General features: G+C 35.1%; 1 protein-coding gene across 1 annotated transcript in view; it reads right to left on the bottom strand.

Annotated features, from left to right (window-relative positions):
* The window catches only part of PPP1R42 (protein phosphatase 1 regulatory subunit 42), a 40,184-nt gene extending 26,477 nt beyond the window's left edge, over nucleotides 1–13,707 (bottom strand). Inside the window, exons 1-4 of the mRNA XM_061171999.1 lie at nucleotides 13,579–13,707; nucleotides 11,471–11,637; nucleotides 9,937–10,075; nucleotides 7,945–8,061 (exon numbers count right to left, since the gene is read on the bottom strand). Coding sequence (XP_061027982.1) covers nucleotides 7,945–8,061; nucleotides 9,937–10,075; nucleotides 11,471–11,637; nucleotides 13,579–13,707 — 552 coding nt within the window. The remainder of the gene's footprint in view (nucleotides 1–7,944; nucleotides 8,062–9,936; nucleotides 10,076–11,470; nucleotides 11,638–13,578) is intronic.
* Nucleotides 13,708–19,055: the final 5,348 nt, after the last annotated feature.

Below are 19,055 nucleotides of genomic sequence, written 5' to 3' on the forward strand. Positions count from 1 at the left end.
AATTTGGAAAGAATTAGCACCTTAATAATATAGAGTCTTCCAATCCATGAAAATGTTATTTCTCTTCATTTATTTAGGTCTTCTTTAATTTCTCCCAATATTTTATAGTTTTTATTCTATAGCTCTTGCATGTGTTTTCTTAAATTTATTCCTGAGTATTTAATCTTTCTTGACATAAATTGTAAGTGGTATTTTTAAAAAATATCATTTTCCAGTTGTTTATTGCTAGTATGTGAGAATTGATTTTTTGCATATTGACCTTGTATCCTATGACATTACTAAATTTATAAGTTCTAATAGCTTTTTATAGATTTGTGATTTTAAATATATACCCAATCATGTAGTCAGCAGATAAAGATAGTTTTACTTCTTCCATTCAAAACTGAGTGTTGTTTCATTTTCTTGCCTTATTGCACTGGCTAAGCCTTCTATAAAGCAGAGTAAACATCCTTGCTTTACTCCCTGTCTTGAGGGGGAAAGAATCCAGTCTTTAATCATCAAGTATGATATTTTTGTTGATTTTACATGAATGCCAATTATCAGGTTAAGTTCCCTTCTATTTATAATTTGTTGAACTTTTAAAAATGCATTTTGTGCATCTATTGAGATGATCATAGAATATTTCTCCTTTAATTTTTTTGGTGCATCACATTGATTTTTTAAAATATTTATTTATTTATTTGGTTGCACCAGGTCTTAGTTGAGGCAGTTGAGGCAGTTAAATGCTGCTCCTTAGTTGCAGCATGTGGACTCCTTAGTTATGGCAGGTGGGCTCCTTAGTTGTGGCATGCAAACTCTTAGTTGTGGCATGCATGTGGATCTAGTTCCCTGACCAGGGATCGAACCCAGGCTCACTGCATTGGGAGCGCAAAGTCTTATCCACTGTGCCACCAGGGAAGCCCCCATCACATTGAGTTTTTGAATGTCAAACCAATCTTTGATTTCTGGGATAAATCTCACTTGGTCATCATGGATAATCTTTTTATATATTGCTGGACTTTTTAAAAAACTTAATTAATTTATTTTTGGCTGTGTTGGGTCTTTGTTGCTGCGCACGGGCTTTCTCTAGTTGTGGCGAGTGGGGGCTACTCTTCATTGTGGTGTGTGGGCTTCTCATTGCAGTGGCTTCTCTTGTTGCAGAGCACGGGCTCCCGGCGTGTGGGCTTCAGTAGTTGTGGCATGCAGGCTCAGTAGTCGTGGCTCGTGGGCTCAGTGGTTGTGGCTCGTGGGCTCTAGAGCTCAGGCTCAGTAGTTGTGGCGCACGGGCTTAGTTGCTCCGCGGCATGTGGGATCTTCCCAGACCAGGGCTCAAACCTGTGTCCCCTGCATTGGCAGGTGGATTCTTAACCACTGCGCCACCAGGGAAGTCCTATATTGCTGGATTTTATTTGATAATATTTTGGTAGGGACTTGTGAATCTATGTTCATGAGGGATATTGTTTTTATTTATTTTACTCATTGTAGTTTTCTTGTAATAGTGTTGGGGATAGGATGATGCTAGCCTGATAACAGGAGTTGAGAAGTATTCCCTGCTTATCTATTTTTCTGAAGTAGTTTTTGTAGTTTTGATATAATTTCTTTTTTAAGTGTATGATAGAATACATCAATGGAGCCATCTGGGCTTGGAGTTTTCTTTGTGGCAATGTTTTTATTTATAAATATGATTTATTTAATAGATTTATTTAATAGACACAGAGCTGTGATTTTTGAACCACAGCCTCTCTGGTTCAACTTCTTCACAAATTAAACCTGTCCCCTCTAACTTTGTTTTTAAGGTGTTTTAGCCTTTTAATTTTCCCTTCTCTTGCCCTTTAGTTTATATACTGAAATTTCAGGTATGGGGAAGTATTTCATGAAAAGCCTGAAATTTCTCAATCCATAACATGGAAATAAGTTTCTAACAGGTATGTGGGGCTTTGGTTGCAAGAAAAAACAATGCAAATACCTGTTAAATACTCTATTCTGAAATATGCAAAAAACACAGTTGACCAGACCTAATCTCACTATTGCCAAATTCAGTGCATTTCTGTTAACATCTTATCTGCCCTCATGTCAGCCACTCAACAGCATTCAAGTCAAGTGGCCATTCCCTCTTCCTTAAACCTCCTTTTTCTCTTGTCTTCTACATCATTGACTCCTACTAGTGCCTTCTCATCTAAATGGTCTCTAAATATTGGAGTGGCCTCATTTATTCTTTTTTTTTTTTTTTAAATCCACACAAATACAGTCTATTTATTTTCAACAATAATGACAGTGTGATTTAATGGGGAGGGGAAATATTGTTAATAAACAATGTTGGGACAATTAGATATCTATATATTAAAAAAAACTCTGTAAACTTTAAACCCTAATTTATACTACGCACAAAAAATTATTCAAGATGTGTACACATTTGAACATACAAGGTTAAACGATAGGGTTTCTAGAAGAAAACATTGGAGAATATCTTCTTGACCAGTAAGCAAAATTCATTTAAGGGACATTAAAAAGCACTACCCCTAAGAGAGAAAAAATTGATGAATTGGACTTTATGAAAGTGAAAAACATTTGCTCTTCAGAAGACACTCTTCAGAAAGTTCAAAGGCAAACTGCAAGCTTGGTGAAAATATCTGCAAAAACACTTTTAAACAGACCGTCCCAAAGAAACATATATGAAATGCTAATAACACATTAAAAAAAAAGCTTACATCATCAGTAATTGGATAAGCATACATTAAAACCACAAAGAGACACCACCTTACACACACTTAGATGGTTAAAATTAGAAGTCTAACAATATTGGAGAGGATGTAGAACATCTGGCACTTGGTGGTAAAATGATATATCACTTTGAAAGCTATTAGGCAATTTATTATAGGGTTATATATTCAACTACATTATATCCCAGCTAATCCATTACTAGGTTTTTACCCAAGAGGAATGACAATATACTGTACAAGAATGTGTATGGTGGCTTTGTTTGTGATAGGCAAAAACTGGAGACAACTCAAATATCCATCAACAGGAGAATGTATAAGCACACCATGGTATAGCCATGGAATATTACTCAACAATAAAACATAAACTACTCATATATGCAACACCATGGATGAATCTTAAAAACATGTGAGTGAAAGAAACCAAACACATATGACTCCATTTACATAATGTTCTAGAACAGATGATGGAAATCAGAATGATGGTTGCCTCTGGGGTCTGGAGAGTTGACTGAAAGAGGCATGAGGGAACTTTCTGGGGGTGGAGGAGATGTTAAATACTTTTTTGATTTGAGTAGTGATTATGTAGGTTTACACATTTGTCAAAATTTGTCAAACTGTATACTTAAAATTTATGCATTTTATTACATGTAAATTATACCTCAATTAAAAACAGAGTATGGGAGAAAAAATTAAATAAAATTGCTTCTCCCTGTCTCCTCTGACTGCCTTTACTTTCAGAGGTAACCACCATTAACCACATACATCATATTATTTAGTTCTGTTATAGCACTTCTCCAATTTGTTACATATGTATGCATGTGTATGTATAAGTATATGTATATATAAAATTGTTTAGCTTCCATTTAAATGTGTGGGTTCAGTGCTCATTATAGGTCTTTTTTTTTTTTTTACCACAACTCCTCATTCATTCTTGTATGGCTAGATTTTGTCATCAAATTTTTTCTCCTAGGGGATTACTGGGTGCTGTATTTCCTGAGTTCCTGTGAATCCGTGAATGCCTGTCTGACACCTTTACACTTTTTTTTTTTTTAACATCTTTATTGGAGCACAATTGCTCTACAATGGCGTGTCAGCCCCTGCTATACAACAAAGTGAATCAACCACACATACACACACATCCCCATATCTCCTCCCTCCCGCGCCTCCCCCCCACCCTCCCCACCCCACCCCTCTAGGTGGGCACAGAGCACCGAGCTGATCTCCCTGTGCCATGTGGCTGCCTCCCACCAGCCATCCATTCTACACTTGGCAGTGTATACATGTCCATGCCACCCCCTCACTTCGTCCCAGCCCACCTCTCCCCCTCCCTATGTCCTCAAGTCCACTCCCCATGTCTGCATCTCCATTCCTGACACCTTTACACCTGAACAACATTTTCTTGGGCCTGCAATTTTTGGATCACACTTTTTTCCTTCAGAAACTCACATATGCTTTCCCTTCTTTCCCTGTATTTTAATGTTGCTATAAAGAAACATGAGGCTAGCCTTATTTATCAGCCTTTTAAGTAAATATTTTTTGTTTCCTCTTTTCAGATGCCTAAGGATTCTCTCAATTTTTTTTTTTTTTTAATGTTCAGTAATTTACCAGGGTTGATCTTGGTAGTGTTCATTCTGTCTCAAATTTCCTACAACATGGTCTACTTGGAATGTGCTTGGAATTATGGAGATTTAGTTCTTCCTTCATTTAAGGGAAAGTTTTTTTTCCTATTTTATCTTTCATTTTTTTTATACCACTTGTTATATCTCTACTTCAGGGATACCAGTTATCCTTTGTTTAGTGTCATCATTGGAAGATATCTATTATCTTGCAATTATTTTAATGCATTTATCCTAAGTACCCAGGTGCCAGCTCTCTGCCTGTCTCCCATATTGTGAGCCCTAGGGCCTCTGATAGGAGGCCTTGCAGACCATCCAGAATGATCGGATCCTGCCCAGGCATCACCATATCTGCAGCGGGACCTCTGCCCCCTGCCCCTGGGAACCAGCCCAAGCTCTAAGACCAGCTTTTCAGCAGCAATGGCCTCACCGTGGGCTTGGCCAGGTTTTCCTTTGTCCCTCAGCCCTTCATTTCAGCTCCCGTTTCCTATAGGTTCTGTTCTCTTTCATGCCAACTCAGATCTCAGAAAAGGATCTGGGATTGACCACCAAGCCCCCTTCTCCTAAGTTGCCCTTCTAATTTTTTAGGTCCCAAACTCTTCCCTGTGTTTGCAGACCTCAGACCAAGCTGTGGGGAGTTGAGGGGTTTTCCCACTGACTGCACCCATGTGTTGGGTGGTCAAACTTACTCATCTTGCCAATTCCTTGCAGCCTATTGGTCTCACATCTCCAGTCTCAACCCCTATGGCCCTGATTCCTGGGAAGCACCTGTCCTTTTCATCCAAGGGGGGGACCTTCAGGAGTGCCGCTCCGTTTCCTACCTGCCCACTCACTTCCCTACCTGCCTACTCTGAAGGGCACCTGGTTCCTCACTCATCAGGGTTTCTCCTCTCAGGTGGTTGGCGCTCTGCAGAAGCCTCATTTATTCTTTATCTTTGTCTGTCACCCAGTCCCATGACTCTAAGTATCATTTAAATGCTGTTGACTCCCAAACTTTCCAATCTTGCTTTTCCTTTGAACTCCAGATGCCTACTTTACACGTGCATTTCAATATCGAATAGGCATCTCTATAGAAGGAATTCTTTTATTCCTTCCCTTGTATCCCCCAACTTGTAAAGGCTACCACTGTCTCCTTAGTTCCTCACACAAAAACCTTGATTCTTCTTTTCTTTATTCCTACACATCCTACTAATCAGCAGATTCCATGAGTTCAACCTAAATATACCTTCAATCCATCCACTCCTTTTTATCTCCAAGCAGCCATCTTCTCTTACTTAATCTTTGCGGTAGTCTCCCAACTGACCTCTTTGCTGTCATTCTTGTAACCCATTCTTCACATAGCTGATAGGGAAATCTTTAAAAAATATAATCTTTTCGGAGACTTTCTATTGCACTTAGAATATAGTCAACTTCATGACCATGGCCTAAAAGGACCTTTATTCTAAGTGCAGTGACTTTCTGTTGCACTTAGAATATAGTCAACTTCATGACCATGGCCCCTATACCTTCCTTTCTAATCTCACGTTAACTTGGCCTTAGAGAATCATTGTAGGCAAAATAGCTTGGTTTTAATGTCATTCAGAAAAACTTCCTTTGGGAGTATTTATAGGCTAGCATTTTTGTCCTGTTAAACTCTCCTTTTCTATTCAGAGTTTAAAGCATAATAGAATAAGACTTTAAAAGTAATGACAATAACTGCATTGAATCTTGGTAATTATGATAATTAACAACTAACCAGATCTTTCAAGATATATTCATATATTCACCACTCATTACTGAACATTTGCCAAGCATTGTGCTTAGAACCTGGCCTTCAAAAACATTTAGGGAAAATACTTATCTTGCAGATTTGGGAGGCTGGATTTCTCCACCATTCTCTCCCCAGGAAAGGTGAGCTGCTGTCTTTAGCCACTCTTGTTTCCATTTCCCATGGGGTGAATGTTGAACACTGTGCACATCCCAGGTCCTCTCTACTTAATCAAATACCTAAACTCCAGGCTCTGTCACTTTGAATAGGACCACATATATAGTATACAGTATCTTATATAAGACTACCCATCTATCACAGTATGGATACAAGTACTGTGAAATCATAGGAAAATTAAATAATTCTGATGAATACAAAATGCCCAATGAAAAAGCGTAGAAGAGCAGTCTAAAATTTAAAATATTTTGAATGCAGAATTGATCCCATGAACTTCTTAATTCCTTCATGTTGTAAGTTGAAATGACTAATTGAGTCATGCTTCCTTATTTCTTTTTATTTTAAATATCTACCATGATTGTTCAATGGCATTTTGAATATTTTGGGGAATTCATTTGTAGTAGAATAATATTTCTTTTCATAATTATCTACTGCTTACAGTAGTTACGAGATGAGCCAGGTAATAGTCCTGAATTTGGAAACAAGACCAGGGGTAACTTTTTTAGGGTCAGAGGATAGCTGTCTGAAAGTGGTTTTGAAATAAGAGCTCTGTTTACGGGAGAAAGAAGCCTATTCTTCCTTCTATGGTCCTATGTAAAGAAATTATATCACAGGGCTTCCCTGATGGCGCAGTGGTTAAGAATCTGCCTGCCAATGCAGGGGACACAGGTTCGAGCCCTGGTCCAGGAAGATCCCACGTGCCACGGAGCAACTAAGCCTGTGCGCCGCAACTACTGAGCCCGCGTGCCACAATTACTGAAGCCTGTGCACCTAGAGCCCATGCTCTGCAACAAGAGAAGCCACCACAATGAGAAGCCTGCACACCGCAATGAAGAGTAGCCCCCGCTCGCTGCAACTAGAGAAGAGCCCATACGCAGCAACGAAGACCCAACACAGCCAATAATAAATAAATAAATAAATTTATTTTAAAAAAAAAGAAATTATATCATAGCCCACCCCATCGTCAAACCAGAAACTGTGAGGTTTTGGCAATGGTTAAGCTCACAGATGACTGTTTCCAGGAAGCCTTCCCTAGCCCCAGGCTAAGTTAGTGATACCACAATACTTATGAAAACAGAATCACATTGTAGTCTTACCACTTGTTGACTATGGGTTTTTTTTTAATCCCTGGGACTCTACTCTTTCTTCCTCTGTTCTTTCAATACACGGAGTAGTATAGTACCCGGCAAATGTGTAGGTGCCCAATACATGTTTGAATGAATGAGTAATTGAATGAATATGGCATGATATGGCATAACATGACATGAATATAGCTAGTGCAAATTAGAATAAATGAAAGAACCAGGTGTTCCCCAAGGAGGAGCAGCCGGGAGAGAGTTCAGGTCTAATCACAGTTACTAGAAACTCATTCGTTGGGAGATCAGAGTTAAGGGGCAAGAAATCTAGTCTCCAGAGGGAAACATTTGATAGAAAAATAATATAGAGTGGAAAAAGTATATACTTCCTTCTCAGAGAAACATTTTTCTGTTGGTGAGGGATGGAGGCATTGGGGTATGGAAGAGAAAACCAGGTAAGACAGCAGAATTATGCAAATAAATGCATTAAGAAGTAAAGATTCATAAACTAGTTTTAGGACAAATTCAGAATAGTTTAAAAAGTAATACATTTTATAGTTATTTAGCAAAATAAGTATTTTTCAATCACAATTTCATGTAAATATTAAAGAATTTTTCCTTTACCTTACCTTCACATGCAGAAGTTCGTTGTCAACTGCTATGAGCTGATTAAGATTCTCCAGTACTTCTAAGTCTCTTACGTCATCAATATTATTATTGCTGATATTCAATATAGAGAGGGATTTCTGTAAGAAAGGTAACTAAATTAGGGTTAATAAATAGTCTAATTAAATACTATATATAGAAACAAGAAATCCTAATCTGTGAAAAATTAAAAATTTATCAGTTCAGGCTGTTTTGCTCTTTAGGCAAGAAAATAAAAATCCTTGGAGATTATGTCATATCTTTTTTCAGATGGAATTTTTAGAACTATAGTAATTGTAATGTAACTTACTATTTTTGTCTAAAGTTCCTTTGTAAGTCCAATTTTTCTCTTCCAAGATATAAGAGAAATTTATAGAAAGAAGCCAAGAAAGAAGCAAAGAGAGAAAAAAGATGTCCCAATAAGCAAATGATAGCACAATATAGAAAAAATGGTTATTTCAGTTCAAGCAAATTATCATTTTGTGTTAAATATCACTAAGATTAGGGAGAAATAATTTTTTTGTTTGTTTGTTTGTTTTGGGTTTTTTTTGGCCACGTCGTGTGGCATGTGGGATCTTAGTTCCCAACCAGGGCTCGAACCCGCGCGCCATGCATTGGAAGCATGGAGTCTAACCACTGGACCGCCAGGGAAGTTCCTGGGAGAAATAGTTTTTATCTTTATTTTTCTAAATAGGAAACATGACCAAGAATTGAAAGAATATCTGATTTTTATTTTTATCTCTATCTCTCCATATAGTTTTCTCTTGGTAATCCATATGTTCAGAAACCAGTTAAAATAATAATTATCTAATTAACAAGAAGTTCAACATCAGCCGTTAATGAGGACATAAACATACAATAGAGCAACACTAAATCAGATCCATCTTAAAATCTAAGGCCCGGGATTCTCTACCAATATGGAGACTACCCACCCAGGTGTCCACACATAGCTAACCTTTAGGGAAGATACTTCCTGATACTTTTTAAGACCTGATGTACAGCTTAAAAAGTATACCTTATATTTAGAATTTCAGAATCTGCTTGAATCTGCAAAAATGAGCAAGCAAAAACGTTTTCGGTAATAATCTGTAATAAAACTATCCATCTCCACAGTGGTGTGAGTCTGCTTGGTTCAGCTGAGGTTGAGCTAAGACACAGTTGTTTCTATGGGATAGTAGAGAGGGTTGGACAGAAATCAGATCACTCCTTTCTTTTTCAATTTATAGCACTACCCCTCAATTGTTATAAATTTTGTTAAAAAAACCTTCTATTGCCCTCTGTTTTTGGGCCCTCTAAAGTAAAACCAACGAAATCTGTTCCATTTACATTCCTTGCCCCAGAATTGAAAGTAGCATCTCCTATCAAATCTCATTTTGAGGATTAGTAAAAGCCTCCACGGCACCCTCTGGCTCCCTGCTTCTCAACTCATTGTGACACATCTATGTGATTTGACCAGTTGTCAGGTGACAGCTGGAACCTCATATCTGTGCTCCCAGTTCTACCTGCTTTGGATGAGGCAGAGCTGTACGTAATGCAACCTACAATCAAATCAGAATCCAGGGAGAAAATGACTTATCATTATAATGATTCTCTAGGTTGTTTAAATTTTTCCAAATAACTGTGCTTTCCTCTTTCCTTAGGCTTTTTTCCTAATATTTTAAGTTTTGAGTCATCATGCTCACACCAAGGTCAAAATAGGAATGAGTTAACATCTGTATTAGAACTTCATACTTTATATAACCTTTTCTCATCCTTCTTTTGATCCTTCCAGTTACCCTAGGGGCAGGAATTATTATTCCCATTTTATAGCTGCTGAGTTTCTGAGAAATTATGTAGGAAAAATTAGTTTTAGTTCTCAAATTCTCAACTGGCCATATAAACATGCAGAGTATTACAATGTCCAGATATACCTTCCTTTTTTCATTATAAGTATTGATCACTATATTCTTTGTCAGAATACTCAAATGTGGCCTTACTGCCAGAGAATGAAGAGTTCTTGGATCAAACAGGAGCTTTTCTCCAAGGGGAAGCCTCTGACTCTCAACATGAAGCTCTCGTAGTCCTTCTAAGCCTTCCAAGCCTTCTATGACAGCAATGTAGTTGCCTCCCAGATATCTGCAAAATATAAACCATTTTTTAAAATTTATTTTTTTATACAGCAGGTTCTTATTAGTCATCCATTTTATACACGTCAGTGTATACATGTCAATCCCAATCTCCCAGTTCATCACACCACCACCACCAACCCCCGTAAACCATTTTAAAATAGACATTCTGAGAGCATCATGGTCTAGAAGTGATAAAAACATAATAACAAAATCATGGAGCTATGTGAAAATTATACGGTTGACCATTGAACATTGTTGGGGGTGTGTGGTTAGGGGCGCTGACCTCCCTGCAGTGGAAAATCTGCATATAACTTATAGTGGGCACTCTGTATCTCTGGTTACTTTGCATTTGCAGATTCCACCAACCATGGATCATGGCTCGTGTAGTCCTGTATTATTTACTATTGAAAAAAATCCATGTGTAAGTGGATCTGCACAGTTCAAACCTATGTTGGTCAAGGATCAACTGTACGTGCAGAATGTTCTCTTTATATTGAATCAATGAAAAGTTTATTTATTTGATTCTTACACTTAATTAAGTCTGAGAAATGTTTATTTTTTTAAAGTGAGAGAAATAGTCCTGTCTACCAGTGCTCCTGTTGTGTTGAAGTGCATGAGAATCACCTGGGTCATAGGTTTAAAAATGAAGATTTCTGAGCTTAACCTCCAGAGATTCTGATTTGGTTACCTAGGTTGGAACCCAGCAATCTGCATTTTTTTAATTGACATATAGTTGATTTACAATATTGTGTTAGTTTCAGGTGTACAGCAAAGTGATTCAGTTATATATATATATTTTTCAGATTATTTTTCCATTATGGGTTATTATAAGATATTGAATATAATTCCCTGTGTTATATAGTAAAGCCTTGTTGCTGATCTGTTTTGTATAGCAATCTGAAGTTTTAATAAGCATCTCCCACCCCACTTATTTTCCCCATTCTGAGGCACTTGGCCTGCTTTTTGAGAAGTACTGATCGTTCCTCCAATCTGGGGAAATTGGATCCACTGGGCCTCATTGTTTAAAATCATCATAGGCAGTAAATGCCTTTTACAATCACAATTATATCAACGTTACCAGCTCTATGACCCTGCCCTTTTGAGATGTGTGATTCTAAAAGGCACAGAACTCATTTGGGTTCCATGGAAACTTTTTTCACCAGTTGAGCCTAAATAAGCAGGTTTCAGGTATCCCTATAAGCCCTTAAGACAACTCACCCTCTTTCAAAAGAAGTTATCAGGGTTAATAAAACACAAATTGTCAAGTATTACATGTATAACAATTTATTTAGTACTAATAATACTGCAAAAGAATAAAAATGAGGCAGATAAAGGAAATGCCGCATGCAAAAATATTACTGTAATGATGACAATTACATTACTTAGTAATAAAAGCACTTACAGTTTTTCCAGTTTCTTTAATGACCCGAGGTTCTCTATACATGAAATACAATTGTTTTGTAGGTATAAGTGGGTCAGATTTGTGGCATAATTCAGGTTAGTGATTTGACTAATACAGTTATCATACAAATATAAAACACTAAGATTTTTGCAAAGAGAGAGGTCTTCCTAAAAGAAAAATAAAAACAGGTGATACTTAATTTCTCCTGAAAACTTGTGTTTTTAAGAAAGTTTTACACTTAATCATTCTACACATTTCATTAAGGTTAATATAAAAGAACAGAATTCCTCTGTTCTTAACACAGTCAAAACGAGATTAGAATGATTACAAAATTAGTTCTAGGTTTTAGTATTCTGTAATCTTATCAATAAAATTGTGTTTGTTAAGAAAGATTTTCCTAGGGCAAGCAGTTTTCCTTGGAAGCAATTAGGCTCCTCTGGAAGTTGAAGCATCTAACAAATTATTGCTTCAACATTATGAATCAGGGCTTAATCTTTCTGTAGGATTGGAAATAAACTGTTGTGGTTTATAATACTGAAAAACCACTGGAAGTCATCTAGATATTCAAGAACAATGGATTAATAAAGAAACTATGATAATGCTATTGAAGGGAATACTGTATAACCATTAATTATCCTTTAATTTCTTTAGTAATATCTTGTAGATCTCATAATAAAATGAAAACAGTATATTCAACATGACCCATTATTGTAAAATTATATGAATACATGCCTAGAAAAAAGACTGAAAGGACATCACCTAAATGTTAACAGTGGTTTTCTATGCATGGAAGGATTTCAAGTCAATTTCTTTCTTTTTATATTTATTTTATATGTATTTATATGTGTTTTATAAATGAACACCACTTACTTTTGAGGTAAGAAAATAAAGGTATTTTTAAAAGTCTGTCATTTCTTGTGTGGTGGTAGAGTTAGTCTAGAGTAAGTAGGCAAGAGGTAAAGTGAAATTCTGCTCAAAAATATCTCAGCTTTCATTAAGTCAACAAGATCTTTTAAAATACAGCCACATCTTAGGAACCGGTTGAATTATTTTAACCAGTTTGCTTTCCTCCTAACAGAGGTCCTCCACACTGAAGGAGCACTGATTGTGAGGGGCCAAAAGTACATTAAATGGAAGCTCTCCGGAGAAAGCTGTCTGTGATGGTATGATGAGGCAGAGTTCTCTGGGCAATAAAAAGGAAACATGAGGTTTGGGCAGTTAGGGAGAAGGCTCACCTGGAAACTGGAAAGGAATATGGAATGGGAGCTGAAGAAGGTCTCTGCAAAAAAAAACCCCTGACTGTCTTAATTGACAATTTTGCCTGGAGCTTTTGTGTTTTTTTTAATTCATTCATTCATTCAGTAAATATTTATTAAAGCACTTAATATGAGTCGGGCACCGTACTGGATAGGGTATTTAGAGTGATGTGGAAAAAAAAAAAGGACATGATCCCTGCCCTCATGTAGCTTATGCTTCCAAGAAAATTTTGCTTATCTGTAGTCTTTAGCATTTTATTGTAGACAACGGATACCAATACAAATGGCCTAAAAGGGTTATTGCTGCCTTTAAAATTTCCCAAATTAAAGCCAAAAACTAGCTTAGCACAGAGAAAATTAGGTTAGCACAGAGTATATATCCAAGTCAACATAATCTTGTCTGATATAACTGACATGGTATAACCTACATTTATATAACCAGTCAAATTATGTGCAAAAAGATGTCACTGTTCATGTTTTGAAATATGGTACTTACATATAATTCTTAATATTTTGATATGTTAAAAATTCATATTCCAAGGCTTTGGAATTATCCAAAACTAATTATCTTTGAAACTATTTTCCAGCATATACTTCCAAATCTAGTTTGCTATACTGTAAAGAATTTTAGGGGAACATATATATTTAACACATATATTTAACAATTACAATGGTGTATTTTATAGAGGCTTAATTTTTAAAGTTTAACATCACAAGCAGGAAACTAAAATAAAACATAATATAAAGCTGACTAATCAAAATATAGTTAAAAAGAAGGTATGCCCTGATACCAGTTTCTAAACTTTACATTGTTAATTATATAAAAATAGGAAATAATTTCACAGTTCTTACAATTGCATCTATATTTTTGGCTGAAAAATTTATATGAGTTATTTTCTTCAGGTATTGTAAAGTGGTTTCTTCTTTTCGGGGTTTAAGATTGCTCTTTTTGGCAATTAGATCCAAGGTCAGTCGAACCATGATTTCTCTATAAATCAAACTCTTGGCAATAGCTCTCTTCTGGTACCATGTTAAGAAGCAGGTTTAGGTATTGTTTTATGCCCAACTTTCTAAAAATTAAAGAAAAAAAGGAGTATTATGTACATAGCAATTTAGGAAAAATTATTTTGACTCACTCTGTAATTTTCTTACATAAAACTATTTGATAAACTAGTTCATAGACATTTTTAGGGATATTTAGGTTTTTTCTAAGTTTATAGCCTCAATTTTTTTCATAAAAAGATTTGAAACACCAAAATTGATTAAATCACCATACACATTCACTTTTACTTTTAAATCTTTTCCTCTCCCTAGTGTTGACTTGTTATTGTGGGCATCTTTTAAAGGATTATTTTTCTCTCTTGGAGTTGAAAATGACCTCAGTATCATTTAGTGTTCTCACATGAAGAAACTAAGGCCCAGAGAGAGATCTGTCTCAAACCACTCAAGTTAGTGACAGTTGAAAATGAGACCAAGTGATCATATTTATTAGTCTCCCAAGTCAGAACACATGGTATGAAAACCTTGAGCATATTCACAGGACAGTGGTGAAAATACTTAAAAATGGAGCTGGCCTTGACATTTTATGTTACTACAACTGTAATCCAGAAAGAGGCAACATAATGCAGTGTTTCTCAACCCAGACTGCCTGGGTTCAAATTTTGGCTCCACTGCTCACTGGTTAGGCAATCTTGGGCATGTTACCTCAGGTTCTTATAAAAGTAGGATAATGGTACCTACTTGCAAGGGATATTGTGAGGATTACATGAGATAATCATGTACAGAGTACCTGGTACATAGGTCAATAAACGTTTGCTGTCATTATGCTACAATTGTTTTGTTCACAGATAACTGTTCATTGTTTCACCTGGAATATATTAAGGCTGTTGAATAAGGAAAACATGCTATTAATAAAATATTGCTTTATGTAAGATATCCATATGTGGTCCATAAGTTTGAGATAACCTGTTGTTTTCAATCATCCAGAAAGTATAGCTATTTAAGTGATAAATATCCCAGTTTCCCCAATTGTGTTTTATATTCTCTTATTCAATATGTAACCAAAAATACGGTTTAAAATTAAGCATTTTTACTCCAATGTATCTGGAATTTCACCAACCAAACACCTCAATTTGTGTGGTATTCTGGACGTGAAATAAATGCTTAGGAGGAAAAAATGAATTCAGTGAAAGATAAATGTGTTCTCACACATTGGCATATAATTACCCAGGCTATATTATATAAAATGCCCACAATAAAGTATTGTAAGATATAGAATGTATCCTTAGGCTCTTCAGAATGCAAGATATAATCTACAGAATAAAATTATGAAATCTTCATAGATTTTTGAAATTTCCATAAATTCATTATTTTTATAACAAAAATTTAAGCTTATTGTTTACAGATGAAATTTCAAACATGACAAAATAATATTCTGAACAAAGTTTCTAGTTAAGTATAAGTAACTTTTCTTAATCTTACCTTAAAAATATTTCATGATAAAGAATAACACCACACCCATGAATCCATAGGTCAGCTGAAAATATAAAACATTACAAATACATTTGAACCCCTCTATATCTTTCTCTCGCTCCATTCTCAAATTTAGGGTTTATTCTAAATTTAGACATCCCTATTCATGTCTTTATACTTTTGCTACAGATATGTGTGTATCTAAACAATATATGGTACTGTTTTTTACATTTTTACAGTCATAAATGGTATTATTTTGATTCCAACTTTATTTTTTAAAAATATTTTGGTTGTGAGAATCATCAGAGTTGATGTGTATTAGCTCTAGGAAATATGCACTGTTGTATAAAATCCTATTGTAAGAAATGTATTTCTTCTGATGATAGATTTTTTGGTGTTTTAATATTTTGCTTTTGCAGTGTTGCTTTTATGGCTCTTGTATATACAACATCTTTAGCACATGTGCAAGAGCTTCTTTAAGGTTTAAAACTAAGGATGGCTGTTCCTGACATTTTCAACCTTACTGTATATTGCCAAATTGTTCTCCAAAGAATTTTACCACTGGCAGTTAAGAGAGTTTCTATTGCTCTACAATGTGGTTTACACCACTGTCAACCTTGATATTTGCAGTTTTTAACTTTTTGCCAATCTGATGGGTGTGATATATCTCATTGTTTTTCTTTTCTTAGAGATTTTTATTTATAAAAATGAAACAAAAATGGATTTGGATTTGCCATTCGATGAGAGTCTTTTCCTGTTATTGACCATGTGGAATTCCTTTTCTGTTAATTGTAGTTTCTTATATTTTGCCTATTTTTCCTTTTGGGTTCTGTTTCTATAAATAATTTTTAGATACATGTGTATTTCTATCAGATACTAATATTTTATTGATTATATAGTAGCAAATATCTATTTCCAGGCTGTAGCTTGTCTTTTCTCCTTGATTTTTCAGTTTGTTTTTAATGGCATCTTATAAAAAATGGAAGCTGTATTTTTTTTTTCTTTTGTATTTTTTTAATATAGTAAAATGTATCAAGAAATTTTTTGCTCATGTTTTATGCTTTTTGTAGCTTATTAAGTAACTCCTTCCCTATCCTAATTTTAGGAGAAAGACCTATATTTTCTTCTAAATATATTAAAGTTTTGCTTTGCACATTTTGGTCTTAATCTAGAATTGATTAATGTATAAGAAGTGAGATAGAGACTTAATTTTATTTTTTTCTTATGGAGAACCAATTATCCCAGCATATATACATGGTTCATTTCTCTTCTATTCATTTATGTATCTATCCCCAGGTCAACCCTGTCTAAATTAGTACAGCTTAATAATATCGCTCCACCTTGGTTAGTCTTGGTTCTTAACTCTTTTTTATTTTCCAATTTTTTTATTGTGGTAAAATATAAAATTCACCATCTTAACCATTTTATAAGTGTACAGTTCAGTTTTACTAAATACATTTATAATATTATACAACCATTGCCACAATCTATCTCCAGTACTCTTTTCACCTTGCAAAACTGAAATTCTATCCCTGTTAAATAATAATTCTCCATTCTCCCCCCTCCCCCCTGGCCCAGGTAACCACCATTCTATTTTGTCTCTATGATTTTGATGACTCTAAGAACCTCATATAAGTAGAATAATATTTTATTTTTGTGACTAAGTTTATTTCACTTAGCATAATGTGCTCATGGTTCATCCTTATTGTAGTATAAGTCAGAATTTCCTTCCTTTTTATGATTGAATAATATTCCATTGTATATATTTACCAGATTTTGCTTACCATTCACCCATCTATGGACATTTGGGTTGCTTCCATGTTTTAGCTATTGTGAATAATGCTGCTGTGAACATGGTGTACAAATATCTCTTCGAGACTGTGTTTTCAATTCTTTTTGGTATATATACAGAAGCAGAATTGCTGGATCTTATGGTAATTCTACTTCTCATTTTTTGAGTAACTGCTATATTGTTTTCCACAGCGGCTTTACCATTTTACATTCCAACCAACAGTGCACAAGAGTTCCAATAACTCCACATCCTCACTAACACTTGTTATTATCTGTATTTTTGATAGTAGCCATCCTAATGGGCATGATGTGGTATCTCATTGTGGTTTTGATATGCATTTCCCTAATGATTAGTGATGTTGAGCATCTTTTCATGTGCTTATTGGCCATTCGTATATCTTCTTTGGAGAAATGTGTATTCAAGTCCTTTGCCCATTTTTTAATCAGGTTGTTTTCTTGTTGTGTTGTAGACCCCTATCAGGTGTATGATTTGCAAATATTTTCAAGTTCTTTGCCCACTTGAGGTTTAAGAGTTCTCTATATATTCTGGATATCAATCCCTTATCAGATGTATGACTTGCAAATATTTTTTCCCATTCTCTGTATTGTCTTTTTACTCTGTTGATAGCACAAATTTTAAAAATTTTCATGAACTATAATTTGCCTATTTTTAATTTTGCTGCCTGTGTCAATGATGTCATTTCTAAGAAATCATTGCCAAATCCAGTATTGTGAAGCTTTTGCTCTGTGTTTTCTTGTAAGAGTTTTACAGTTTTAGGCCTTACATTAGGGCCTTTGATCCATTTTGAGTTAATCTTTGTATATGGTGTTAAATAAGGGTCCAAGTTCATTCTTTGCATGTGGATATCCAGCTTTCCCAGCCTCATTTGTTGAAAAGACTGTCCTTTCCCCATTGAATGGTCTTGACACCTGTGTCGAAAATCATTTGACTGTATATGTGAGGTTTATTTCTACGCTTTCTGTTTTATTCCATTGGTTTATATCTCTGTCTTTATGCCAGTACCGTGCTGTTTTGATTACTATAGCTTTGTAGTAATCAGGAAGTACAAGTCCTTTAGCTTTGTTCTTCTTTTTCAGAATTGTTTTGGATATTTGGATCTCTTGAGATTCCTTATGAATTTAAGGATACATTTTTCTATTTCTGCAAAAAAACAAAACAAAAAAACCAAACCCATCATTGGGATTTAGATAAGGCTTGCATTGAATCTGTAGATCACTTTGGGTATTATTGACATCTTAAACAATATTAAGTCTTCCAGTCCCTGAAGAGGGGATATGTTTTCATTTATGTCTTCTTTAAATTTTTTCAACAGTGTTTTGTAGTTTTCAGTGAATAAATCTTTCACCTCTTTGGTTAGTTCCTAGGTGTTTCATTCTTTTTGGTGCTACTGTAAATGGAATTTTTAAACAATTTCCTTTTCAGGTTGTTCATTGTTTGTATATAGACACGCAACTGATATTTGTTGACTTTGTATCCTGATACTTTGCTGGATTCACTTATTGGTTCTAACATTTTTGTGTGTGTGTATGTAATCTTTAGAGTTTCTACATATAAGATCATATCATCTGCAAACAGAGATAATTTTACTTCTTCCTTTCCATTTCGGATGCCTTTCATTTCTTTTTCCTGCCAAATATTTCTGGCTAGAACTTCCAGTGTGATGTTGAATAGAAGTGGTGAAAGTGAGCATTCTTGCCTTAGAGGAAATGCTTTCAGTCTTTCACCATTAAGTCTGATGTTCACTTTGGGTTTTTCATATATGGCTTTTATTATGTTGAGGTAGTTTCCTTCTATTACTAGGTAGTTGAGTGTTTTTATTGTGAAAATTCAGGTTGTTGAATTTTGTTAAATGTTTTTTCTGCATTATGTGTTTTTTTCCTTTCATTCTGTTAATGTAGTATGTTATGTTCATCAGTTTTTACATGTTGACCATCCTTGTATTCTAGGAATAAATCTCACTTATTCATGGTGTATAATCTTTTTAATATGCTGCTGAATTTGGTTTGGTAGTGTTTTGTTGAGGATTTTAGCATCAGTGTTCATA

The sequence above is a fragment of the Eubalaena glacialis genome, chromosome 17, assembly GCF_028564815.1.
Source record: "Eubalaena glacialis isolate mEubGla1 chromosome 17, mEubGla1.1.hap2.+ XY, whole genome shotgun sequence".
NCBI lineage: Eukaryota > Metazoa > Chordata > Mammalia > Artiodactyla > Balaenidae > Eubalaena > Eubalaena glacialis.